A 27,325-nucleotide genomic window follows, 5' to 3' on the forward strand; every position below is an offset into this window, starting at 1 on the left:
ATTTTTTGCAAAGCAGTTTTTCTGCTCTTTCTGTAATGCTTATTGGACTAAATTTTGGAGTGTAAATGTGCCATTAATATTTTAACTCTATTTGTAGCATTGAGGTGATCCACCGCCAGATGCTACAAGAACCAATTGAATTTCATTGCATTCCTTCTGACCTATTTTTAGATGGCATTTCAGGATGTGAAATACTATCAATGGACTAGAAGGGTTTTCATTCTAATTGGGCTGATATAAAGCTGCAATGGGTGGAAAAAGGACACATGTAATAGTCACACAGGTTACACTAAAGAAGATTACAGTCTAATCTTTGCTGCTAACCAGCTTTACACAGCAGTAAGTGCTTTACTTTGGTGAACCTGTCATAGGATGCAAGAAATGCAACCTGACAGGTAGAGAATACAGACAGCTGCAGTCCCGTTATTACCTTCATATTCCCTTTGGGGTGAGATGAAGTGTGTACTATCAGTGGAAACCTCCTGCTTTGACATGTCCTCCGGTCGAGCTGGGACGCGGTGTATTACTCGTTTATTCTGGATGAACTCATTGGGGGTAGTAGTGCAAAAAATACTTCACCTAACAATCTGCTCCTGTATGCTTGACAGATCAAGTTATAAAACAGGACAGGGAATATTGAATCATAGTGCCTTAATGGTCATGTGATTCAACATTATCTCTAAATAATGTTTAATTGTCTCAGGGATCAGACAACACAGTGGCTATGTTCCTTTATATGACATTTCTAGATTTATGCAGTGTAAAGTGCAGATGAAATCACAGCATCTGAGTTGTTTACAGATACCTTTTTGCCTTGCATTCTATTCAAGTTTCAAATCATAAACATTTTAGTGTTTTCACACAAATATCCAGTAGAAAAGGACTGTTTTACACCGAAGCAATTAGATACAGGCTTTAAAGCCTTTTTGATTCTACACATTTGCCCTAGTAATTTATGTAGTTTTAACAGCGGTATTTTTAATAAGAACATGGTAAGCACAGACTAAACCATGTATGGTTAGATGTAACTATGGTTTCTGTAAAACCATGAGTTTTATAGTAAAAAACAGTAGTCTAAAACACTTTGAAACCATAAATACAAAACATAATATTCAGAAACGGCCATAGTTCTGTTTCCTTAATACCTTTAGTATGTTTAATTATATTTAGTGATACACTGAAATTTTGGCGGCCGGAAAAGAGCAGTTTCAGGTTTTGGAAATCATTGACTCAAAGACATTTAATTGGCACATTTTGACCATTTCTGTGTGAGTTTCATGCACACACCGTGGATAAATTACAAGTAAATATGTCTGCTGTGTGACACTAGTGCAATTTTTAGATTTAATTGATACTACTATGGATTTATTTAATTTATGCTGTTTTCTGTTGATGCATGAACTTTGTTGAATATTATTAGCTTTTGAAATGTGCTCTCATCAGTGTTTTTCGACTGCAGAAAGACGTCATGAAAACCACTTGTAAACAATGTTATGTAACGTCACATTTAATGTCCATAAACTCAGTCAGCTAGAAAAAAATACATCTATAAAGGAGCATTTTGCTAAATATACAGTGCCCTCCAGAAGTATTGGAACAGTAAAGACAAAATTGTTCTGTTGGCTGTGGAGTCGAGACGTATACAAATATGATTAAAAGATGAATGAGAGACACAACTACAGCATGTCACATTTTATTATTGGGTGATTAAAGGATGAGAGCAAGAGTCTGGTGATGTCTATGGGTCACAGACTCACTGCTGTGATTGTGTGCAAGGGATCTGCAACTAAATTATAGCTTTTAATCTTTTATATCTGCCTTATGTTCAACTGTCCCAATACTTGTGCTCACATCAATGAGTGGGATGAACTCTAAAAGTGCTGTTCTTTTTATTTGGGAAAACCTGTATGTGTTGAAACGGCTAATAATAAAATGTGACATTCTGTAGTTTTGTCTCATATTCATCTTTTAATCATATTTGCAAATGTCTTGACTCCACAGCCAACAGAGCAATTTTGTCTTTTCTGTTCCAATACCTATGGAGGGCACTGTATGCATATTCATTATATTTTTTCCCAACCTGTTATTTTCACTATTTAATGTACGTTTGAATTAATCTGTCATGAAAAAGGTTTAATTTTTTGCATGTTTATATTTCAATTTTAGAAACGTAATTCTGTTATTAATTTTTTTTTTTAATATTTATACAAGTCAGTGTTGATGATTAAATAAATTTGATAAATTACTTGATTATTAAATAAAATTTTTCCATTTTTGGTTTTTGACCAAGTGCATCCTGAATTTTCAGTTTCGGCCCAGAATTTATTTACTGTGTATCCCGTAAATAACTATATGATAATATATGAATATGCAATGTTTCGGCCAAAATACCAAGGTTAATGGAATTAGTTACTACAGTAAATCAAAGAGGGCTGGTGAACGTTCTAGTGGCATCAGTTGCAAAAAAGATTGTAAAATGTGACCATTTAGTCAGCTTGAACGGCTTAAATAGACACATTTTGAAGTTTGTGAAATTGCACACACAGACTTGAATCCATATTTTTATATGGTACTAGTTGGTGTTTGAGTCACACTCATCTTAAGTTATTTTCTCCCAACAGTCCTGCAAGGAAGATAAACTCTCAAGTCGCATCCAGAGCATGCTGGGAAATTACGACGAGATGAAGGAAACTATCGGTGAACCCCCAATGTCCAAACTCATTCCCAAAGCCTCCAGCTCCTCCTCGGACGATAAATCCGGCCAGTACGCTGACCAACGCAGTGGCGGCGCCCAGAGTCAGAACAGTAAATGGACTCCAGTCGGCGGCATCTCTTCCACACCCTGCTCATCGTCCTCAACTTCCTCCTCCTCGCAGAAGCACTCATCCGTGCAGGGCAGCCACGGTAGCAGTCAACGCAGCGGCAGTCAACGGCACGAGCGAGACTACAGCAGCAGCAAGAAGTCCAGCAAGCACGGCTCCGAGCACAAATCCCACTCCAGCCCGGCCAAGGGCTCTTTGAGCTCCGGCGGACACTCGCGCAGCCGCACCAAGTCGCCCCGGGACAGGGACGCCAACTGGGACTCACCCTCAAGAGTTCATTCCTTCTCCAGCGGACAGCATCCCAACCAGAGCTTCCCGCCCTCGCTCATCAAACCTAGCTCCATGCTCCAAAAACCCACCGCCTATGTACGGCCCATGGACGACCGGGAAACGGCCGAGCCCAAGACCTCCTCGGAGTCATACGGAGGTCAGTCGCACAGCAGCGCCGTGGGAGAAATGAAGCCCAATGCCAAGGCTTCCCTCACCAAGCTCAAGATCCCGACGCAGCCTGTCGATGTAAGTCGTGCATGCTTTCTTTCTTCGCTGAATATTGAAACGGAGATTAAAGACGAACTATAGTGGATCTCTTGTTTCATTTTTCAAAAGTATGTACCTGTGAATTTGCAGTGTTGGGTGTAACTAATTACGAAGTAATTTAAGTACTTAGTACTTAAAGGAAGGGATTACTCTTATTTTTCTGTAATTTAATTACTTGTGTAATTGAACTTAATAATATGTATAGACTGTAGAACATTTATACACAATACAATAGTGAATTTAACATCAAAAGTAAATTCTAACATTAAAATGCATACTTTTTATGTACCCTTCTCACTTTTAATATTTTGGTGAGTTAAGAATATTGGTAACACTTTAGTGTCCAATTCTCACTATTAACTTGGTTATTTAACATTAATAGATCTGGAAAAAAGACATATTGACCACATTGCAGTCTTGCACACTCTTGTGCCTCTGATGACAGTACGCAGAAGTTGCACAAGTGCATGTTTTTATGACATGAATTTTCCTCCTTCAGCTTTTGTGTACGTGCTAGGTGTCACAATGAGGTTGTCATGTAAATTTGGCCATTCAGTTCCTGGCCATTTGGTTGGATCACACGCACTGTTTTGTTTAGTCATAAAAGTGAGTTATACAAAGCAGAGTGCAAACATTTGTTCTCATTAATGAAACAATCAAAATAGACTCTTTTCTTTGGGATTTATTGTAATGTTTTAAACAGGGCAAGACTTTTCTGACTTTGTTCTACCTTTTAGCTTTTATGTTACAACCCCTTTACAATAACATTGGCAAGTTGCATGTATTATAGCTCTACTGAGGGTTTGACGACAGATGAAGTTCTTCTTCTTATACCTGTGGTCACAAACAACCCTGTATATTTAATTGATTGATTTCTGTTGCTCTGTAAGCAAAGATCTGCATGCTTTCGTTCGTTCTTGCAGGGTTCAATGGGAGCAGATGCGAGCTGTGTTGATGAAATATTAAAGGTAAAAATCATTTTATGTGCTGTCAATATTGAAAGAACAGTTCACTGAAAAAGAAAAGCTATTATACTTTACTCACACTTGCTAGCAAAACATGCTAGCAGCACTTAATGCTAAGTTAAAACACTAACAACAACACTAAAGTAACAATTCCTAACAATATGCTAGCAACACTTTTCTAACAATTTCAAAATATGCTGACAACAGACTAGCAAACTATGCTGGCAACACTTAGCAATGTTAAATATGTTAACAATGCCTAGCAACATGCTAACAGTGTTAAATGCTAAGGACATACTACATGTTAAAGATGCCTAGCAACGTGTTAAAATATGCTGACGACATGCAAGCAACATTGTTAAATGTTAACAATGCCAAGAAGCATGCTAGCAACACTTAGCTTAATGGTAACATGTTAACAATGCCATGCTTGCATGCTAGCAAGACTTAGCTAAATGTTAAAAACATGTTAACAATGCCTTGCAACTTTTTACAGTATTCTAGCAATGCTTGCCAACATGGTAAAACATGCTAATGTTTTGTTTAATGTGTTTTCTTATTAGGCCTATTAGTCTGAGGTCTAATAGGGTCTGAAATAGTCTAGAGTTTATCTGAGGAAATCCTTTAAAATTCAAGGTTTTAAAACTCTTAAGCTTGCAGACTAGGCAAGTTTCTCTTTAGTTTCTCTCACTGCTCTCCTCAAAGAGAGGCACTTTTCTGACATTTTCTTCACTTCTAATGATAATACTTACATTAGAAGTTGCAAGAAATGACAAAGCGCTTGGAATTAATGTCAGTATTTAAAAAATGTGGCAATACGAAAATGTTTTGTTAACGCTGCCTCTCATGTAATATGTAAGCGTCTCTGTCCGGTCCCACTGGAGATGCATTAGAATGAAGGTATAAATGCAATTCGACTATAAAGCTTCAGGGTGAAGATATGAAACGCATGTAAATGCCACGTGTAACTTCTTTGAGTTGTCATTAGCATTGGAGGAAAAATTTGTTCACATACTACTAGCATTACCTCTGGTTTCTAAGCTCTGTTGATTGGTTTTTTTTCTCCACCAGGAAATGACTCAGGTCTGGCCTCCTCCACTAACAGCCATTCACACGCCTTGCAAGACAGAGCCGTCAAAGTTTCCTTTTTCCACCTCCAAGGTCAGACTGCCGCACACTTGTCCATTTTTCTCATGTTGGCAGGACATAATAGAAACAATGAGTTGTTCAGACAACAATAATGATAATAGCTACATGCATAAACACTAAAAACACACAAAAACTTATTTAGACCCGTAAACTGCTCTTCAAAGTCTGTGACTGTCATTGCATTCGTTCGTTCAGCAAACAAATGTGACTCTAGACCACAAAACCAGTCATAATGGTCCATTTTTCAAAATTGAGATTTATTCATCATTTGAAAGCTGAATAAATAATCTTTCCATTGATGTATGGTTTATGATGGGACAATATTTGGCTGAGATGCAACTATTTGAAAATCTGGAATCTGAGGGTGCAAAAAAATCTAAATATTGAGAAAATCACTATTTACAGTAGGAAATGTACAAAATATCTTCACGGAGCATGATCTTTACTTAATATCCTAATGATTTTTGTCATAAAAGAAAAATGGATAATTTTGACCCATACAGTGTATTGTTGGCTATTGCTACAAATATACCCCAGCGACTTAAGACACAGGGTCACATATAGTTATTTAGTTTTCGAAAGTGTCCAGATTAATTTTGAACTTCTACATCTATTGTTAGCATAGCATTTTAAACCAGTGAAATGTTTTTGTGATGTGTGTGTAATAAGTAATTGTTGCCTTTGTTGTAGGATGCCCAGCACCTGTCTTTTGGGGCCCAAAGTAAGTTGTAGAAATCATTTTATCAAGCTATTATAATGGCTCTTTGCTCATTTGTAGTGATGCATTTTGTGTGCTGATGATTGTTTTCCCCTCTTAGAAAAACTCTCAGGAAAGAGCGCGTCCACCAGTCACCCGTCTAAGCCATCTGACAACGAGCAGTCCAAGTGAGCCACTCATATACTGAACTGATCTGTTTAAACTATTCGATCTGTTTGAAGAGTTCAGTCAAGCATTACACAGTAGATCAATCCAAGATTCATTTTATATATGCACGTCGAATATTTTCATAACATGAGCTTCTTAAAATGAAGTAATTGATCTAACTGATATTCAGGATCAACTATTGATGGCTGCTGATATTTACATTTAGTCATTTAGCAGACGCTTTTATTCAAAGCGACTTACAAATGAGGACAATGGAAGCAATTAAAACCAATAAAAGAGCAACGATAAGCAAGTGCTATAACAAGTCTCCGTTAGCTTAACACAGTACATGTAGCAAGGTTTTGTTTTTATTATTATTATATAATAAATAAAAAGAAAACCAATAGATAGAATACAAAAGATTAGAGAAGCTAGTTTTTTTTAAGAAAACAAGCAGTTGGTAAATGAATAGAGTGCAAGTGTAAAAGGGCCAATATGATAGACATGCAGAAACGCATGCTAGTTTGAATCGGCCCAGATGCAGCCAAAAAGTCAAATCACCTTTATTCATTTAGCGCTTTTAACAACGCAGATTGTCAAAGCAGTTTTACAGTATTAAATAGGAAAAATAGTGTGTAATAATGCAAAACAGTAAACACTCAATTTTTCATTATAACAAACACCGCCGTTAGTTCTTTGCAGTCCCGTGCTTTACTGATCTCCTCTTGTCTTGCTCTCATTTCAGCACGCTGCATGAAGATCTGAAGCTCAGCAGCAGCGAAGACAGTGATGGAGAGCAAGATCCTGCCAAAAACCCCTCCCGAAACACCTCGACAAGGTGACATGCTCAAGTTATCATCACTCAAAAGCACAACTGATATTCAGAGAAATTGTGTACTTTTTCTTCTTGATTCCATGCCGTAAGGTGACACTGAAACATTTCAACATGCACAATTAGGTTAGCCTTAATTTAAGGTAGTCCTAATTTTGTCTGGTCTACTTTCTGGACCGTAATGCATTTTGTTCTGGCCGAGAACTGCATGCTTATACAGGAAGCATGAACCGTCTTACCAACATGCAAAGCAACTAACCACAATTTGAAATGTTGGGATTTAGGAGCAGTCTGAAATGTGCAATGATATTATACCCACGTGAAAGAAATGAAATCCAGTTCTTTTTGCTGCTGTCTAAATGAATCATCACTGATTGTTGGTGTCATTGATGTTTTGATCTCTGTAGTGTTATTTCAGCATCTTGTACTATGCACTTTGCTTCTGTCAAAAACTTGTTTATCTTTTGAAACATGTTACTTGAGCTTGTCTTGAGTTATCACCTGCTGTTTTTTATGGCAATGGGAATTCATCAAATGTTTGCAGGCAAATTTGAGGAAATTTGCAAAAGCCTCCAGCCCTCCACACACTTTACAATCCCTAAGGTAGGGTTGCACCAGCTGTTCGTAAGTTCCTACTTTAATTAAAGTCCGTTCTAGAGACTTAGTAACTACTAGCTTGTTTGTAAGTAACTCTGTACTAACTTGCACCATGTGTTCTTAATTCAGAATGTAGGTGGTAGGTCATAAGCTCTAAAAAGTACTGCATAGACGAATATGATGTTTACCCTCAAAGATCCAATCGCAAACACAAGCAGAAGTTATATTAAAATGCAGTAATTTTAGTTTATCCTTGATTCTAACTACTTTTGTGTCATGCAACTAACAGTAAAAATGCACTTCCACTCAAATACGATGCTTAATCATGAAATAACAATGTCAAACACTTAAAAAAAATTAACTAATTAATTACACACTTTCCTGTAATCCTGATTAATCACACTTTACATTATTTTGGAGATTCAATGTGGAAATATATTTATAATGACAATTTTTAAGGTATAATCAACATTATATAAAGACGGTATATAAATATTTATATAATGGCTTCTTTTGACTACGTTTGTTTTTTATTTCTGGGTTAAAATGAGGAAATGCAACCATTCAACACTGAAGTTGTGCAATCCTTTTTAACATTTTAATAGGCCTTAATTTTTACAGAACATTAAAAAAATTGACTGTTTTAAACTTACTATAAAATTATATTCACATAAACCATTATCATAAATGTCACATTTAGCTATGCCTTTAATATAGTTTGTGTAAATGAGTGCAGATGTCATCATGTGTATACTGTATAAGAAGAACTAAAACTTGAGCTTATTGATGCAATTCTGCTATTTTATTTCTCCTGCGCATGGGCTTTAGTAAATATTTAGTTTATACATGGTTGCATTTCTGTTAAGTTCAATAGTGCAGAAACATTTATTAGGGTGTATGTTGTAACATAGTGCCCCTTTATGTCAAAACTAGGCTAAGTTGTAACTTGCGCACAGCTGGTGCAAACAGCCCTAGGTGAATCTTGTAAATGACTGGTAAAGAGATGCACTTTGCTCATAATGAAGGTTTTGGTGAATAAACTTGCTCAAGGAGTGTATTGACATCATCTCACTTGGATTTGTGCCTTTGCAAAGTTGAAGTGAATGCATGAAGAAATACGCAGCCAACAAGATGGTAATAAAATTGTATGTCTACCCCAGTAACAACAGTAATAACAGCGAGGCTCCTGAACAAGTGGACACCAGCAGTCACAGCGGTTCAGAGAGCAGCTCCGGTTCAGACAGTGAGAGCGAGAGCAGCTCTACAGACAGTGAGAACAACGAACCACCTCGTCCTGCGTCACCCGAGGTGAATCGCCTGCACAAACACAGCCTTCACTCGCACACATAGATCAACTCATCACGTGAAAGCTGATTTACTGCTGAGCAGAGTTGTTTTATTAATTAAGTATTAGTATCAGTGATACTGGCCTCCTTTAATAATAGGCTAATTAGTAAAAAGATGCCATTAAACACATATTTAACAAATCATCTTTATGTTCTTTCTACACTAATTTGGAGATTCAGTGTGAAATTAAGACAATATGTATATTAATCGTGATTTAATTACATGAATGAATTTTTTTAGTCGATTGACAGCACTAATTTTATTTTGTGTAGAATTGTCAGTTCAATCAAAAGAAGACAGAAAGAGAGCTCAATTTGGTATTCTCACACTATGTGGGTGCAGCTTGGATGTGTGCGCAGCAGAGTGCTGAATTGAGTTCTCTTTCGAGTCTTTAAATGCGCACACAGGAATCAATAAGCAGAATTGAAATGCGAGTCTTATCGAATCGATGGTTCTTGGAAATATAGAACAGGATCTCAATCCCAACCCTAGCAATATGATGTGTGTTTATTTCCCTCAACATTGTTAGGCCATGCTGATATATCAGTTGACCCAGAGGCGTCATGCCCATTCAAAGTGAGGGAGCACGTGCCCCCTCAGATTTTTGAGCCAAGTGGATTTTGAAAGCAGCTTCCAAAAGACAAAAAGTAGCCTTATAATATTTGTTATATTTGATACAATCACGTTGTATCGTTCATGATTAGGACGTTCAGTGTGTCAAATCACCAGTTTTGGACCTCAAAATAAAGCACTTTTCCTCTGTACATGGCTGTGGGGGCGAGCAGTTTTGTGGTGCTTGAAATTCTATTTAAATAAAACACAATTATTGTCACATTAATGGCTCAAGAATGTGTAGTTGTTCAAATAACATATTGCTTCATTTTAAAATCTAAAGAAAACATAACCCTAGGGACAGAAAAATGGACATTTACATAGAATGACCCTAATAGAACATTATGCTAATTTGCCCATCGCCTGTTATAGATTAACTAACACGATAAAGGTGCAAAATGCATTTACTTAGTTTAATTACTGGGAATATTTCGAATAGCATAAAAAAGACAAATTAAGTAAAACATTAGCCTATTGGTGTGTCAACCCCCCCCCAACCCCACCGCCTGTGCCCCCTCAAAAATAATAAGTGCATGACGCCCCTGAGTTGACCAGATTAGGTTTATGCTAAACTGAGTTTGATGTCACACTCAATGCATGTTTCCCTGTTTGACATCACAGCCGGAACAGCCCACGGCTAACAAATGGCAGCTGGACAACTGGTTCAAGAAAGTCAACAAGTCGTCCCCAGCTTCTCCGGTGGAGAACAGCAGCACGACACAAAAGTATAAGAAAGAGGGGCGAGGAGAGAACTCCAGCAGGAGTGGCTCGGGTTCAAAAGATGCGCCGCCCTCTACCGGGCGAGACCTTCGGCCAAACCAGAAGGGGCAAGACAGGCGAAGTCAGAAGTCTCCCGCTCAGAGCGAGCCTGGAAGTCAGAAGGGGCGGCGACAGGAGGTGGGCAAGAAGCAGCCTAAAAAGCCAGACAAGCCGCCTGTGGTGGAGGAGCCGAAGGGTGGGCTCAAGGTGGAGACCGAACCCTCGCCCGAGATCCCATCGCACAGAGTCCGCGCGGCCAACAAGGGCCCCCGCAAGCCCAACATCAAGAAGGAGCCCAAAACCTCCTCCCCTCGGCCGGCGCAAGACAAACGCAAGAAAACGGCCAGCAAGTCGCGCGAGTTCATCGAATCCGATTCGTCATCGTCAGACTCGGAGGGCAACGAAAGCGTCCCTTCTTCTTCGCAGACGCCGAGAGAGCAGTATGCCGAGAACCCGTCTGTCCTGTTCTCGCCCATGCTTTCCCCGCTGAGTGACCAAGAAGGGAGGCTGCCGCCCAGACTGCTGGTGCAGATCGACCTCAGTCTGCTGGCCAGAGTGCCTGGTCGAGTCTACAAGGAAACCGAGGTGAAAGTGGAGAGGAGCTCACCTGCTGAAGGAAAAGACTTCCAGAAACAGCCGGGCGAAAAGGGAGCCAGCAAGGGGAAGAGAAAACACAAGGTTGGTGGCAGCTGTTTTGTGAGGATTTTATTTTTGAGGTTTGCTAGAATATATGTGACCCTGGACCATAAAAACCAGTCATAAGGGTCCATTTTTTTTTTTTTAGATTTATACATCTAAGTAGTACATTTACATTAGTACAATAGTAACAATACATTTAAATAGTTTATTAATCATTTACTTCCACTTTTTAATGATCTTATGAACCACTGACAACTCGTAAATAACATAATAATTTATAAATGTTAAATTGATCATTAATAAAGTGTGAAAATACAATTATTAAATACTATATATATGCTCAAGAACAAAATATTTATAGCTGTATTTATAAAATGCCTATTAATGCTGGAACAATGCTTATTAATACTTAACTAATGATTCATAGTGTACAGTTATTATAACGTGTAATCAAAATGTTCATGTTAATTCACAGTGCATTAACTAAAACAGATAAAACTTTAAATTTTAATAATGTTTATAAGTTTTGAATATTAACTAACATTAATAAATGCTATATAAGTATTGTTCATGTTAATTAATATAGTTAATGTTAGTAACTGAAACCTTATTGAAAGTGTTACCGAAGGTTTATGTATTGTTGTGTATGTTTCACAGTCTTGATGGTTTGGATTAACCCTTTCTTTGCTGTATCCGTCAAATCCAAACTGCCAGAGGGTTACTGTAATGCATGTGCTCGCTGTGCACCATTTTCCTGATGCCACCGGGGTGGCGTTTGCACTGACGGCTTGGGCCCGTCATCGCTGCTTGCAGCTATATTTGCAGTTAAAATCACTGTTTTCTATCTGAATATATATTTAAAATGTAATTCATTACTCCAGTCTTCAGTGTCACACGATCCTTCAGAAATCATTCTAATATGCAGCTCAAGAAACATTTCTGAATATTATTAATGTTGAAAACCGTTGTGCTGCACAATATTATGGAAAAAGTGATACATTTTTAGTAAAGATCCTTTGAATAGAAAAAATACAGCATTTTATTTAAAATAGAAAAATTCTGTATTTGTATTATAAATGTCTTTTATGAGGCCTTACTGAATAAATTTACTAATTTAAAAAAAAAAAAAAAAAAAAAAATATATATATATATCTTACTGACCCCAAACTTTTGAACAATCGTGTACCTTTTTAATATCTATTGTGTTTCTTCCACAGAATGATGAGGATGGTCTCAAAGCAGACAGTAAGAAGTCCAAACTGGATGAAAAGTCGTCACACAAATCAAGCAGTAAAGAGTGAGTTCACTCAAATTTTATAACTGAAAAGCAAATATTAATAGTGGTGAAATTTCTGTATGCTGTATGTTGTGGACCCATCAAAATAAAGTGTTAGCAGATATTAAGCAGACAGTCTACTAATACTCTAATGACTGCTAGTTGCAGTTACTTACTGTTAGTAGAGTGTCTAAAGTGGACTATCGAAATAAAGTGTTACCAATACCTATGGAAAAATAATGCCTTAAAGTGCAAAAACCTGCTTTATAGTGAATAGCAGACAATTAACCTCTCACATCAGCGAAGTTCAGAGTCTTCGGAGCAGTGTGAACAATTGTTTTTCAGCCTGTTGAGCTGTTCGATAATCATGTTAAACCCTGAATGCTTTCTGTAGCTCGTCTAAGCGTGCTCAGGACAAAGAGAAGGAGTCTGCGCCCTCTCCTTCGATTACGCTGCAGCGGACGCCCAAATCCGAGCACCAGGGCCGCAAGCGGACGCTCAGCCAGTCCTCCGCTTCTGTGCCCAGCAGCGCCAGCAGCAAAGACAGCAGCAAGAGCAACTCCAAACACCGCAAAGGTGACGACAAGCCCCTACGCAGGGATGCCAAGGTGTGTTTGCGCTTGTCGTCCTCCCACACACACAAACACTGCCAACATGAGAAGACCTCAGGCTCGCTCAAAGGCTAGTTGCTGAATGCTGCCAGTGTGTACCGTCTTCAACTTTAATGTAACGCATCCTGTATTGTGCATGTACACTGATGCATCTAGTTTCTGGAGATTTTTGCAGCACTTTATGTAATAACTGTTTAAACACTTTGTAATATGCATCTATGCCTCTTCAGGTTCAGCTTCTGTGAAGCCTTTGCTTAGTGTGCTACAAACCTGTTTTTCGATAGCCAGGGTTTCTGCAGGTCTTAAAAAGTCTTAATTCGTCCGTCCACAATTTTTTGTGCCTTCAAGTCGTAAATCAAAACAGTCTTCAATTCATAGTCATGGCATTATATGTTGCATGCACTGCAAAAAAAAAAATCTCAGTATTTTTATTTCCCAACATTAAGATACATTAACAAGCATGATCAAATCAAGATACGTTAACTTGAGGTGCAAATGTAAATTCTTTATTGGAACAAGAACAAACATCTGTCAGTGGGGTATGAAAACTTGTTTTCCCTTTGAATTAAGTTGTTTTTGTTTGTTTTGAGTCCAATTGGCAGATATCATCATTCAGTTTCTCAGAAAACAAGACTTCTTATGTCATTTATAAATGTATCTTGATTTAAGAATCCTTGAGCATTTATCAAGACAATGGTTTTTTATTTTTTTTATTTATATAATCCCAGGAGAAAAGCTCTAAAGCAGAGAATCCCATTGCAGTGCCGCCCCTCTCCGATGGCTCTAAATCTAGATCCAAACTCCTCTTTGAGGACAGGTATAGAGATTTTCATCTTTTGTCTGAATAGTTACTTTGATTAGTCCTTAAGATCCTTTTAAACTGTGTGATTGTGATTGATTAAAGCGTCCATGTTAATCCGATTCAGTGGTCTATTATTGTGAGAAGTACTATTATTATTATTATTATTATTATTATTATTATTATTTTCATCATGTCACATTGACAAGCCACACCCAAATTGAAAAAAAATACAAATAAAATATTGCTTAAGAAATTTCACAAGTGACACATTGAATTAAACATTTGAAATGAAATATGTTTTATTTTTACAGTGCATGGTGAAATCTCATTGGTCTAAAATCTGGCTACACATAGTGGGACTATGTATTGTTATTGGCCGTGGTTGTTTAATTTATTATTATTTAGTTGTGCATTCTTCTGTCTTAATTTTTGGACATGGTATTGAAGTCTCTTAACTTTTGTTGTCACACTCTTTTGTGAAGTAACAGCCAGTCCTTCCTTCATCTGAATTGCAGGGTTCATTCGGCTGATCATTATCTTCAAGAAGCGAAGAAACTGAAACACAACGCAGATGCTCTGGTTAGGGTTTGTTTACTGGCCTGTGGTTCTCGACGTGCATGTCAGATAATCTGCATGATATTTCTGTAACCCCTGACCTTTTGTGTTAGTCCTCTATTGAGAGCGACACAACAGGTGCTCTCCTCACACCAAACACATGAGTCACTTCTGTTTGTCTATAAAGGGGTTTTCAAGCATCAAAACAAATGTTTAATGCAATTTGTTTTTTTTAGAATTAGAATGTTTCCTGTTTAATAATTTTTTTTGAGCAAAAAATAGTTCCAAAAAGCCATTAAATGGCATTAAAAGAACCTTTTTAAGGATCACAGTGCTGCCAAATTAATTAATTAATACAAATTAACTGTAGTATTAAATCCTTACAAATATTCTTGTTTTACTCATTTATTAGCAAGAAGTTAATATTCATTTAAATATAATAGCATTCTTGGTAACACTTTATTTTAGGGTCTCCTAACTAGTTGCTTATTATCATGCATATTACTAGCATATTGACTATTTATTAGTACTTATAAAGCACATATTAATGCCTCTTTCTGCATGATCATATTTTAGATCCATTAATCCACCCAATACCTAAACTTAACAACTACCTTACTAACTATTAATAAGCAGCAAATTAGGAGTTTGAGGCAAAAGTTGTAGTTAATGGTTAGTGATTACTGAGAATTGGTCCCCAAACTAAAATGTGACCATATATTTTAATATATTTAATAAGTTCCGGTCAGAATATGTATGTTGTTTCATTTTTAAATAAATATATCTGTTACACTGAATGACAACAGAATATTATTTCATTTTATTTTCACAAAAGTTATTTGAGACATTAAAGTTGATGCTTCACTTGCATTTAAAATGCCTTCTATGTATACTATAACTTTTGTACATTTAAATTGATGCAGACAAATTGGACACCTCATCATTGACCCTTATGTCAAAAACGTGTCAGAAATAATGCAGGCATGAAAGATGTCCATAAAAAAGACAATTGTCCATTATAGCGCATCTTTGCAGTCTCATGCATTTCATAACATAATGTTGAATGGAGCTTTTGAAGTTTTGTAAGTTTTGGCTCTGACGTTTGTAGTCCTTTCCACAGATGGACAGGTTTGAGAAGGCCGTGTACTACCTGGATGCTGTGGTGTCTTTCATCGAGTGTGGAAACGCCCTGGAGAAAAGCGCCCAGGAGGCCAAATCACCCTTCCCCATGTACGCAGAAACCGTGGAACTCATCAAGTAAGTTGGAAAAATATGTCCTCCAGCGTATCTCTTCATTGTGCTTTAAGAGTTTGCTGACACACGTGTGTGTTTGTGTTTTGTGCAGGTACACTATGAAGCTGAAGAGCTACATGGCGCCGGATGCAACCTCTGCAGACAAAAGGCTAGCGGTGCTGTGGTACGTAGCAGAAGCGCATCAGTTGCTCTCTAAATGAACACAAAGAAGAATTTGAGAATACGAAGACTGAAAGGATAAGTTTGTTCCCAGAATAAAGATTTCCGGATAATTTCCTCACCCCCGTGTCATCCAAGATGTTCATGTCTTTCTTTCAGCAAAGAAATTACATTTGTTGAGGAAAACATTCCATGATTTTTGTCCATATAGAGGACTTCAATGGTGGCCAATGATTTGAAGGTCCAAAATGCAGTTTCAGTGCAGCTTCAAAGAGCTCTACACGATCCCAGCCGAGGAATAAGGGTCTTATCTTGTGAAACGTTTGGTCATTTACTGAAAGAAATTAATATTTATCCACTTTTTAGCCACAAATGCTGGTCTTCACACATTGCATAATCCTGTTGGAAGTGTCACGCACAGTTAGTTCTTCATCTTTGTACTTTGGTTAAAAACTCCATCTCATTTTTTCCTCCAACTTTAAAATCATCCGACATCGTTATTTTACCTTTTTGGTAAAGGACTTTTTTGCATTTTTGCTTCGTAAACACTGGGTCGGTACTTCCACCTACATCACGTGTGACCTTTCCAACATCACCTAATAAAGACGCACATTACAGAGCTAATGCCAGGGTTCCTACAGGGTTTGGAAAAGTATGGAAAGTATTTCCAGACTTTTGCCCATATTTAGTTTTTATAATAGAAAATTAAGTTAATTAACTGAATGAATTCAAGGTGCACTTTTTCATTATGCAGAATTGCAGGTTATAAGCATTTTGGGTTTCTTCTCACAATATTCTTAGCACCGTATTACATAGCCTTAAGGACCTTTGCAAAAATACAAAATATAGAGACTTTTATGTGAGCATGAGGAACTTAGCATATAGGATGATGCACGCTGAGCCACCTATTGAGCATCAGCCCATTTCACGGTGTGGTTTCTTGGCCTCCACAGAGACCTAAGGCCTTGAAATATGACATGCTGCCCTACATTTTTATACAGTACCTGTCTTTTTTATAGACTCTTGAACTTGGCAAATGTTATGCCATCAGCACATTTCATGTCTTGGTTTCTCCGCCGCCACGGAAGATGTGTTAAATTGGACATTAGGCCTTTATATCAGAGGTACTACCGTAAGAAAAGCCAAATTTTGAGCAAATAGATATGTTAATTCATGTGCATCCATGCTCTCATTTTATTCATAGTAAGATGGCAGTGATGCACAAAGGAAGTAGGTTATATAAAACTAAAAATAGTTTGAATAACTAATGAATAGTTTCTAAAGGGCACAAAACATTTCTTGTGTACATGTTTTTTAGGGGCTCTGTATGTTGTCACCAAGAAAATCAACGAAAAAAAACCCTGCGAAAATAAATATTTACAGATGACTGTACTGTATATCAATTATAAAGCTGAAAATAATGCTCTATGAACATTTATGTTAAATATGGTCTGAAAATCTACTGAGAGGTTTGGAAATTTGAGTCTGGAAAAGTATGGAATTTTGAAATGGAAAATGTGTAGGAACCGTGTAATGCTAGCTGAGCATTTGTGGTTAAAAAGTGTTTAAATGTTTGTTTGTTTGTTTGAAAATGACCGATCATTTCAGTAGATAAGACCCTTGTTCCTCGGTAGGGGTGTAAGAAAATATCGATACACGTGAGAATCGCGATATTTTGTTTGGCGATACATTATCGATTCTCCAAAACGGAATATCGATATATATTCATGGCAGTTGTTTCGTTTTGAGTTCATATCTCAACACTAACTCCACTAATGTTAGTGTTAATATAGTTCGCTGCCAGTAATGGAGGATGAAAGAATTGTTCCAGCTCTCGTTTCGGTGTAGTGAATTGTGAAGCCATTTGGCTTTTGTGGTAATGTCCGCCCTGGGGCCGCGGTGCGAGCGCAACCTTGGTTCTGCCGCTTGCCGTATCCCGTGTTGAAGAGCCTTTGCGCGGGGCGGGCGGGCGGTAGGGTCACCGCACAGCTGCAGCTTTCTCTCGTAATTCGGGGGCGTTTTGTGCAGTTGGGGTGGTTCTCGCGACTGTCAAATCATTGGCCACCATTGAAGCCCACTATATTGAGAAAAATCCTGAAATGTTTTCCTCAAAAACCTTATTTTATATTTTGACTGAAGAAAGAAAGACATGAACCTCTTGGATGACATGGGGGTGAGTAAATTAACAAAGAATTTCTGTTAATCACTAAGAATCAAGGTTTATCTGAGATGCTATTAATGACACAACGAGCAGCCTGGTCTCTGTATGCTTTTACAATCTTTAGTAAGGGTAATTGTCTATTTCCAACAGACTGATGTTAAAGGGACAGTTCACCCAAAAATGAGAATCCTGTCATCTACTCGCACCACACTTGTTCCAAACTCCTATGAGTTTCTTTGTTCTGTTGAACACAAAAGATGATGTTTTAAAAAATGTTGGTAACCAAACTATTTCTGGCACACATTGACTTCTATAATATAAACAAAAATACTGTGGAAGTCAATGGCTACCGTCAACTGTCTGGTTACCAACATTCTTCAAAATCTCTTTTTATCTTAAACTGGTGAAGGAAACTCATACAGGTTTGGAACACGTGGAGGGGTTATCTTTTAGATAAACTGTTCCTTTAAATGTGTTATCAGTGTTTGATACCAACCATCTTTATTTGACTTTAGTCGTGAAGTAAATGGAGTTAAAGCTGGGTCTGTGTTTGGTAAACCAGTGGCAGATCTAATCCGTCTGTGTCTCTGCAGCCTGAGGTGCCAAGCGCTCCTGTATTTGAGGCTTTTCAAGCTACGCAAAGAAAGTGCACTGAAATACTCTAAAACACTCACTGAACACTTGAAGGTAATGTGATTTTATTTTATTTTTTTTATTTTTTTTAAAATGATGACTAAGGTTGGCATGTCAAGGTTCTTCTCAAACAGTTTGCATATGTATGCTACAGTTCAAACGTTTCGGTTTTTTTTTATATTTTTGAAACCAAGCTAATGGTTTTATTTTATATTAGATATTATATCAATTGAATATTTAAAAATAGTATTACAATTTAAACAAACTGATTTTTATTTGAATTTAAATGTCGTATTTTGTAGTGTAATTTATTTCTGTGATGCAGCGCTGAATTTTCAGCATCATTTCTCCAGGCTTCAGTGTCACATGATCCTTCAGAAATCATTCTGATATACTGATTTACTGCTCAAGAAACATATCTATTACTCTACTGTCTTTTGATCAATCTAATGTGTCCTTGCTAAATATAAAAATATTAATTTCTTTAAAAAGATCTGAAATATCCAGTATGACACAATTCCAGAAAACATGAAAACCTTGTAGTTTTTGTCTGTCATAAGGTTACATGATGTGAAATTTAATTATCGTTGTTGTTAATGTTTCTCAATCATTACATATATACAAGACATATTAACTAAGGTTTTATTTGTTTATTTCTTCCAGAATTCGTTGAGTAATAACCAAGCTCCATCTCCTGGAGTAGCAAAGTAAGTTACATTTGGTTTATATTATTATTGTAGATGGTGTAAATATTATAGAAACGTGAGGGTGACCACCCGCATGTCAGTGTGCAACAACACTCAGAACTCGTTAGCAACCACATAGAAACATCCTGGCAACCACATGCAGAAAACACACACGAAAAAAATTAACATAAATGCACCAATGGCTAATATATCTCTGCTTTTATATACAATTAAGCAATAACAAACAATGAAAAGCTTGCAAATTAAATACCTGTAATATAACTTTTTTACGTTAAAATGTGAGGTTGTATAAGCCGTATAAGCTAATATTGCGAAATGCACATTTAATGGCATGCATTGCAAAATTATAAATATCTTCCTCAGTATTTGTTTCTAAACATCAAGATGCACTAAATTATTGAAGAATATAACAGTTATTTGATTTATGCTTTATGCTCAGATTTTTTTTTCCTGAACCCATTGGCAGATATTTGTTCTTGTTTTAATCATAAACTCACTTCATTTTCTCAAAATATTTCATTTTGCATCTTGAGACATTTGCACTGAAAACAAGACAAAATACTGATGAAGAGCATCACTTTTTTTTTTCAGTGTGACGAGAAGATACAGTAAACTCCATATTTTAGTGTTTGGGAGCAGTGCTATTCAAGCCTTAAGTTATCCTCAGTTGATTTTTTGCAATTTATTCATTCTTTACATTTTAAAGTCTTAAATTTGCCTTTATAAAACCTGCAGAAACCCTGTATGTATGAATAAACCTGGCAGTTGTACATGACACTTCCAGTGAGGACAGAAGGAATAGCTGTTCATGCATAGATCCTTGATTGTGTCCTGACTCATGCTCGTCTCTGTGTTCTGCGTCCTGCAGCAAAACAGCGGGAATGCCGTCTCCGGTCTCTCCTAAACTCTCCCCGGGCAGCGCGGGCAGCTACTCCTCCAGCAGCTCCAGCCAGAGCGCCAGCTCCTCTGTCACCATCCCGCAGCGCATCCACCAGATGGCAGCCAGCTACGTCCAGGTCACCTCCAACTTCCTCTACGCCATCGAGGTGTGGGACCAGGCGGAACAGCTCGCCAAAGAGCAGAGAGGTATTCTTCTTACTCTATTCCTTAAGTCCGTTTCCTTCTTCCTGAAGCTGTACTCAGGTGGTTTTGTGACTCCACACACCTTTTCTGACTTTTCTTCAGTCATTCTATTTCTAAGCAAGCATGAATGTTCACGGAAAGCATTGCATTGTCTGTTGTATTATTTGCTTACAGAATCAATAGATTTTACAGGTTGGTTATATAGTACATCTACTTTACCCAAACAGTGCACTCATGTAAAGCAGTATATAGCTGTCAGCTGCTTTTTTTTTTTTATTCTGTTGCAAAATGTAGCTATTAACACCCAGAATTGTATATATATTTGACCCTGGAGCACAAAAGCTGTCTTAAATCACAGGGGTATATTTGTAGCAATAGCCAAAAATACACTGTATGGGTCAAAATTATTGAATTTTTTTTTTTTTTTTTATAGAATCAGAATCAGAATGAGCTTTATTGGCCAAGTATGTTTACACATACGAGGAAATAGTTTTAGTGACAGAAGCTCCACAGTGCAACAGAAAGACAGCAACAAGCAAGTGTTTTGAATAAATAATAGAGTTGTGTTCCGTGTTTTATTGTCAAGTGTTCATGAGATGGATTGCCTGAGGGAAGAAACTGTTCCTGTGTCTGGTCGTTCTGGTGCTCAGAGCTCTGTAGCGTCGACCAGACGGTAACAGATCAAAGAGGGAGTGTGCTGGATGTGAGGGGTCCAGAGAGATTTATGCCAAAAATCATTAGGAAATTACGTAAAGATCATGTTCCATGCAGATATTTTGTAAATTTCCTACCGTAAATATATCAACTTCATTTTTGATTAGTAATATGCATTGCTAAGAACTTAATTTGAAAAACTTTAAAGGTGGTTTTCTCAATATTTAGATTTTTTTTTTTTTGCACCCTCAGATTCCAGATTTTCAAATAGTTGTATCTCAGCCAAATATTGTCCTATCATAAACCATACATCAATGGAAAGATTATTAATTCAGCTTTCGACCCTTATGACTGGTTTTGTGCTCCAGGGTCACATATAAATTGGATATACACTGCTATTCAAAAGTTTGGATCATTATTTTTTTTAAAGTTTTTTTAAAGAAGTCTCTTCTGCTCATCAAGGTTGCATTTATTTGATCAAAAATGCAGGGAAAAAAACTGTAAAATTGTGAAATATTATTACAATTTAAAATGCTGGTGTTTTATTTTAATATACTTTTAAAATCTAATTTTCTTTCTGTGATGCAGCGCTGTATTTTCAGCATCATTACTCCAGTCTTCAGTGTCACACGATCCTTCAGAAATCACTCTAATATTCTGATTTATCAATGTTGGAAACAGTTGTGCCGCTTAATATTTTTTGGATTTTGTCTTTAAAGAAATTAATACTTTTATTCAACAAGGATGAATGTAAAAAGTGATATAGATGTTATACTGTTAAAACACAAATCTATTTTAAATAAATGCAGTTGCTTTTTATTAATCAAAGAATCCTGAAAAAAGTATCACACATTCCAAAAATAAAGGTAAAAATGTAACAATATCATCCAGCTCTAATCTGCTTAATGCAGGCATGGAGATGGTACGATATTGTAAACACTAATATTCTAATATTATGAATTTCTGTTTAAAAAAATCAAGTGTTTTGTGAAAAACACTATATAGTGTATATCATGTGACTTGATTCTGGCTCAGGATCTTCTTCGCTCCCCCCCCCCCCCCCCCCCCCTTTATTTTCTGCTTGCATGAATCCGGATGTGAGCACCTGCTAAAGATTGTCAGTTTTGACGACGACTTCTTTTTGGTCTTTTCCGCAGAGTTCTTCGTCGAACTGGACAAGGCTATGGGCCCGCTTGTCTTCAACACCAGCAGCATGACTGACCTGGTGCGATTCGCACGGCAAGGGCTGCACTGGCTACGACTGGACGCTAAGCTCATACAGTAGAGCGGCCCTATCTGCACTCTATCCGTAGCCCATCTATGCCTACGCAAAACACTCACACACTCGATCTGCCTCAGGCATCTCTGTGACACTGTGTTCATTTCTACACCAGCTTGCCAAAAATGGAAACACTCAGTGCCCCGCCCCTCCAAAACAGACCCTATGAATATTCATGAGAGGGGAGGCGGCCAAACCGCACGTCTGTCAGAGCGCTCATACACTGCATCGTCCCACTCATATCATCGGCTAAAAAAGCCTGCTTTCTTACTTTGACTGTCTTTTTGGTTTATTTTCTGCTAGCTGTAAGCAAACAAGAATAATAATTGGATGTTTATAGCTTTTTATTTCAACCAAAGTACCTCCCTTTAACCAAAGGTGCTTTAAAATTGAGGTTTTCTCCTTTTTATCGTTTTATTGTGCCTTGTATTTGATATACAGGAAACTGAGAGACACAATATCTTGAAATACACATGTGGAAAGGTTGGACTTGTACGCAGGGTGTGGATTGCCAAAGGCTTGTAAAACGAGAAGCAGAAAGAACAGCATGCACTCAGATAATGAATGCAGTGCTGACTGATCAAATCTGCAGGCGTCTTTCTTGTATACCAGACCAAAAGACTGTTTGGCACCATATCAAGGCATTATTACTAATGAGTTATGTTTTTTGTTGTTGTTTTTGGCCTGGCTCATCCACAGACGCCACATCGGAGTTATAGCCCGTCATATTTGTATACGTCACTACCGCAAACTCCCAGGCCGAGATTTTTTTACGAAATGTAGCGCTCTCGTAGGTGTCACTTGATTTTCTGGTATTAAACGCAGGAGTATTTTATTACCTTGGCTCAGCCTAATATAGATTTTATTTAGATACGGGCAAATCGCTTCGTTCCAAGTTGCGTTTTCACTCTTGGGCATGGATACAGGGTTGCAATACGAGATGAGAGACGTATTTCTATTGTATATGAAAATATCATATTTAAATATTTAATGTAAGTCTTGAGGTTGCTTTTATAGCGTCATAGTCACCTGTGTGTTGCAGTTCTTTTAAAAGAAAGCAGTCATGTAAGGATCTATTTATGTGTTCTGTTGAGAATAGCAGTTTATATATATGTACATATAGCGATCTTTAGCGCAGACCGACCCGTAATCCATACCTGCAGTAAATCCGATTGAAACTTTGATGGGTTTAGCACCAGAAAGAGGAAGGTCGAGTGAAACATCAATCCACCAGATATGAAATGCTGGAAACTTAGCATCTCTTGCACTAGAATCGTTCCTCTAATTGGCTCCCAAACTGTTTTTTCTGTCTATGCAGATGTTTGTGCAGCAGCTAGCGAGGACTCCTGCCAGTTAAAAATTTCATCAGTTAAAACAAACGTCTAGAGGTTAAACATTTACTGATGCGCTTGTCATGAGCCTCTATCAATAAATCCATTGTGTTATAGGGGTGAGGTCTGTTAATTGTGCTTTTATGTAAATGAATCCATGCACTAATGTGATTTCTGTACCACATTCATGATGATAAAGTAACTGCATATGAATATGGATCGTTCAAATGATTTTCCCGTGCTTCTCCAGACATGAAGTTGTTGTGCTGCGTACGTTTTTTAATTGTTTTTATCTGTTCTACTAGAGTTAGTGCTTTTAGAGGATTAGACTGACTGATTGATTTTAAATCCATCTTTAATTTTCTTTGTGGTCATAACTTTACCCAGGGTGAGATACTTTTATTTTTTTCTTCGTCCAGTTGAAAAATAACACTCGCATGTTTCTATTTAAATACTAAGCTGTACAGATGTACATAAAAATTAACTTTTAGGGTAAATTTTTACAACAATTTAACATTTGTATTAATTGTAAATAGAATGTGAATATATTAAATGCACATTTTCGTTACTGAAGTTTGTTTTGTTTGTTTCAACAGAACACTGTATGTTATTGATGTCATGTTCAGATTTCCTGTGCTGTGTGAACATGGCTTTCTGTCATTCAAATGGTGATGTTGTTCAGGTTGAAATGGGCTAAATGCAGTTGACTAAGAAAGATCTGCCATTAGTGACATAGGAACTTCATCATTTTGAGCGGTTCTCGATGTCTGTATTTAGTACTCATTTTATAGTGATCTCAAAACAATCATTGGCAAGCAGTATAAAATCATTTTAGTTTTAAAAGTATTGACAAGAAGAAATCTACATATATATATTCATATATGGATGCAATATGATTTAAAGGTACTCTTATGAGCCTCGATTATCCAAACTTGTAATAACTTGTAATTTAAACACTTTTTTTTTTTTTTGGTGAAGTGAGTATTACTAATGGATTTTCTGAGTCTGTTGCGAATCATCTTTGTATTTTGCTGTATTGAGAATAAAATATATATGATTAAGTTTTGGCTCCGATTTGAATTTCTTTTGAAACTGTAAAAGTGTTTTTGAGCATTGTGTAGTTGGGAACCTTAATTTAGCATGAAGAACACGCTATGAATTTGATGCATAAGGCCAGAAAGAAATGCACCGATCAGTCCAGTCTTTCAGCATTTTAATCACCTTTTTACAGCTCATATTAATGATTCTGCTATGGGACAAATGGAGGTTTAAAAGTAGGCTAGAAATATTCCATGCAGTCTGAAATCATAGGTTTAAAACGGTACTGGAACTAATCGTGTTGGGGAAAGTTACTTTTAAAAGTAGTGCATTACAATATTGTTACACCATAAAAAAAAGTAAACAATTGCATCAGTTACTTTTTATGTAATGCATTACTTTCGTGTTTTACTTTGTCAGCCGAGCTTGCTTATTTCTTTTTAATAACAAAAAGCCCAAAAAAGTTATATAATGTACATTCTAGGAGAACTTGAGCTCTAATAGTATCATATAATTATGATCACTATCCGCTTTGTATTTGGATCTTGCATAGCTGGGTCATGCATAGCATTACTGAAAGCAGAAATCAGATTGCAAAAAGAAAAAAAGTTGCAGTACACATCGAGCCCATTGGACTACATTAACACCTTCTAATAAGCAAGGCTTGCATTGTTTTTTTCCCCCATTTGTGGCATTTGAAGATACAAATACAGATATGCAAACACAAAATACTGACTATTTGCTTGTTTGCATTTTCATGGTCACTGTTTCTCATTTTTAAATGTCACTCAGACACTTTCTTTCCCTTTCCAGTTGCCATTCAACATTTAAAGCGATTTGTGTCGTCAGTTACTCAGCCTCAAGTTAAGTTTTTCATCTGTTGAGCACCAAAATATTTATTGAATGTTGGTAACAGAGCAGTTACTGGTAGCCACTGATTTCCAAGTACTATGAAAGTCAACGGTCTGATTCCCAACATTCATTAAAATACACTATATTGCCAAAAGTATTGGGTCACCCCCTTCTAATGAACATGTTTGACTACTTTAGTAATTTCTATGAGTATATATCTTAATGTTTAAGCATATAATGATATTCTAGGGAATTGTGTGCTTCTAATTTTATAGCAACAGTTTGGACAGAACCCTTTTCTATTCTAACATGACAGTGTCTCTGTGTATAAGACAAGGTTCAGAAAGACATGATTGATTGAGTCAGTGTGGAAGAACTTAACTGGTCTGCAGAAACCTCTGGTGTGACTTTAAATGCAGACCTTGAGCCAAAAACTCATCAACAAACACCAATGACACTATATGGACAAAAGTATTGGCACCTCCTTCTTTATAACAGAAGGCACTAACAAAACTGTGGCAACAAAGATGGAAGCATAATTCACGTATTTAAAAACTGTATTTCCAACAGTTTTGGACGTGTCTATAATGACTGAACCCCTATACAAGTCATTGGTGTTTGGTGATGAGTGAATACTTTTTTTTAGCAATGTAGTGTATCTTCTTTTGTGTTCAACGGAAGAAAGAAACACACAAGTTTAATGATTTTTGGGTTCACTATTACTTTAACTCTAGGTTTACTATTCATATTCCATGTGTACAGTTATGCAGCATTAACATTTACATGAACAAATATGAAGGCCAGTGATTGACAGCTCAATAAGTTTTTCCGGTACTCGCCCCGCCCCAGTATGACCCCGCCCCTTCACGGCCCCGCCCCCCGCTCGCTGATTAGCTCTGGACACAGAGGTTCACTTTGCCTCGAGACACACGGAGTTATGCTTCATAAGTTTATAACACTCAGTTTATAGCTGCTGTTATGAGTCGCATCCTGACAGAAGCGTGCAGGTAAGCAGCTCCAGGTGGAGTTTGTTTTAAAATGCTTTTTGTAAATACGATAGTTTCGGTCAACAGGTGGATAATGAATGATGTCTCTGTGTGGACAGCTATTATGTGGAATGCTTTTACTTTAAAAGCAACTGTATAATGGATGTTCACTCAGATGTATGGGCTAAGTGTAAGGCTGCTACACAATAGGTTTTTTGTACAGAAGACCAGAGAAAGAGGAGGTAATCACGCAGAACAGATTCTGACCATCTACTTTCTCATACTCTAAGGGGGAAAAAACACTCATTTCAACCATTTAAGTCCATTTTTTCAGCAGGTGTTTGTAATAATTGGGTAGAAAGAGAGATAAGAGGATTGCAATGTATTTTGGCACAGGGTCTGTTCATAACAGATATGTTGCACCACTCTGTTTTGTTTCTATCACATGGGTCACAGTCCACTTTAGCTGAATTATTCAGTAAACCTGGTAAAATGCAAGATGAATTTAGAGGGGTGAAAATGTGACAGCTTTGCTGTGGCTTGTTCCCAGGAAACCAGACACTGTCGCCGTGTTCTCTGTAGCAGGCTTTGCTGGGTTTAGGAGTAGAATTGCATGCTAGACACATATTAACACAAATGCATTTGCACCTACCTTCTGAAAAACCTGCAACACCCAATGCAGCCTCGTCTCACTCTTGAGGTAAACACACCTTCCAGATTCAGAGAATGCATGAGCAAGTTTTACTGCTCTTTAGCAGCAACAAATACGCTTCCCTTGCTTGCATTGTCGTTAAAAACACCTGTATCTGTTACAGGTGCA

At 37.2% G+C, this 27,325-nt stretch overlaps 2 protein-coding genes across 5 annotated transcripts in view; both read left to right on the top strand.

Annotated features, from left to right (window-relative positions):
• LOC306855714 (AF4/FMR2 family member 4-like) overlaps window positions 1-24,697 on the top strand; it is a 42,236-nt gene extending 17,539 nt beyond the window's left edge. For all 4 annotated transcript variants that reach the window (XM_079394540.1, XM_079394539.1, XM_079394538.1 and 1 more), the window contains 18 exons: window positions 2,622-3,338; window positions 4,283-4,327; window positions 5,396-5,485; window positions 6,164-6,194; window positions 6,292-6,358; window positions 7,084-7,176; window positions 8,928-9,075; window positions 10,348-11,163; window positions 12,342-12,421; window positions 12,795-13,008; window positions 13,740-13,828; window positions 14,329-14,392; window positions 15,489-15,625; window positions 15,714-15,785; window positions 18,536-18,629; window positions 19,239-19,282; window positions 20,151-20,368; window positions 22,177-24,697. In XM_079394540.1, the coding sequence (XP_079250666.1) occupies window positions 2,661-3,338; window positions 4,283-4,327; window positions 5,396-5,485; window positions 6,164-6,194; window positions 6,292-6,358; window positions 7,084-7,176; window positions 8,928-9,075; window positions 10,348-11,163; window positions 12,342-12,421; window positions 12,795-13,008; window positions 13,740-13,828; window positions 14,329-14,392; window positions 15,489-15,625; window positions 15,714-15,785; window positions 18,536-18,629; window positions 19,239-19,282; window positions 20,151-20,368; window positions 22,177-22,304 (3,108 nt within the window). In that variant the 5' untranslated portion in view covers window positions 2,622-2,660 and the 3' untranslated portion in view covers window positions 22,305-24,697. The remainder of the gene's footprint in view (window positions 1-2,621; window positions 3,339-4,282; window positions 4,328-5,395; window positions 5,486-6,163; window positions 6,195-6,291; window positions 6,359-7,083; window positions 7,177-8,927; window positions 9,076-10,347; window positions 11,164-12,341; window positions 12,422-12,794; window positions 13,009-13,739; window positions 13,829-14,328; window positions 14,393-15,488; window positions 15,626-15,713; window positions 15,786-18,535; window positions 18,630-19,238; window positions 19,283-20,150; window positions 20,369-22,176) is intronic.
• Window positions 24,698-26,421: 1,724 nt separating this feature from the next.
• LOC306855713 (protein Shroom1-like) overlaps window positions 26,422-27,325 on the top strand; it is a 28,411-nt gene continuing 27,507 nt past the window's right edge. Inside the window, exon 1 of the mRNA XM_079394536.1 lies at window positions 26,422-26,526. The gene's annotated coding sequence lies outside the window, so the exon portion shown is untranslated. The remainder of the gene's footprint in view (window positions 26,527-27,325) is intronic.

The sequence above is a fragment of the Barbus barbus genome (genome assembly GCF_936440315.1).
Source record: "Barbus barbus genome assembly, chromosome: 36".
Taxonomy (NCBI): domain Eukaryota; kingdom Metazoa; phylum Chordata; class Actinopteri; order Cypriniformes; family Cyprinidae; genus Barbus; species Barbus barbus.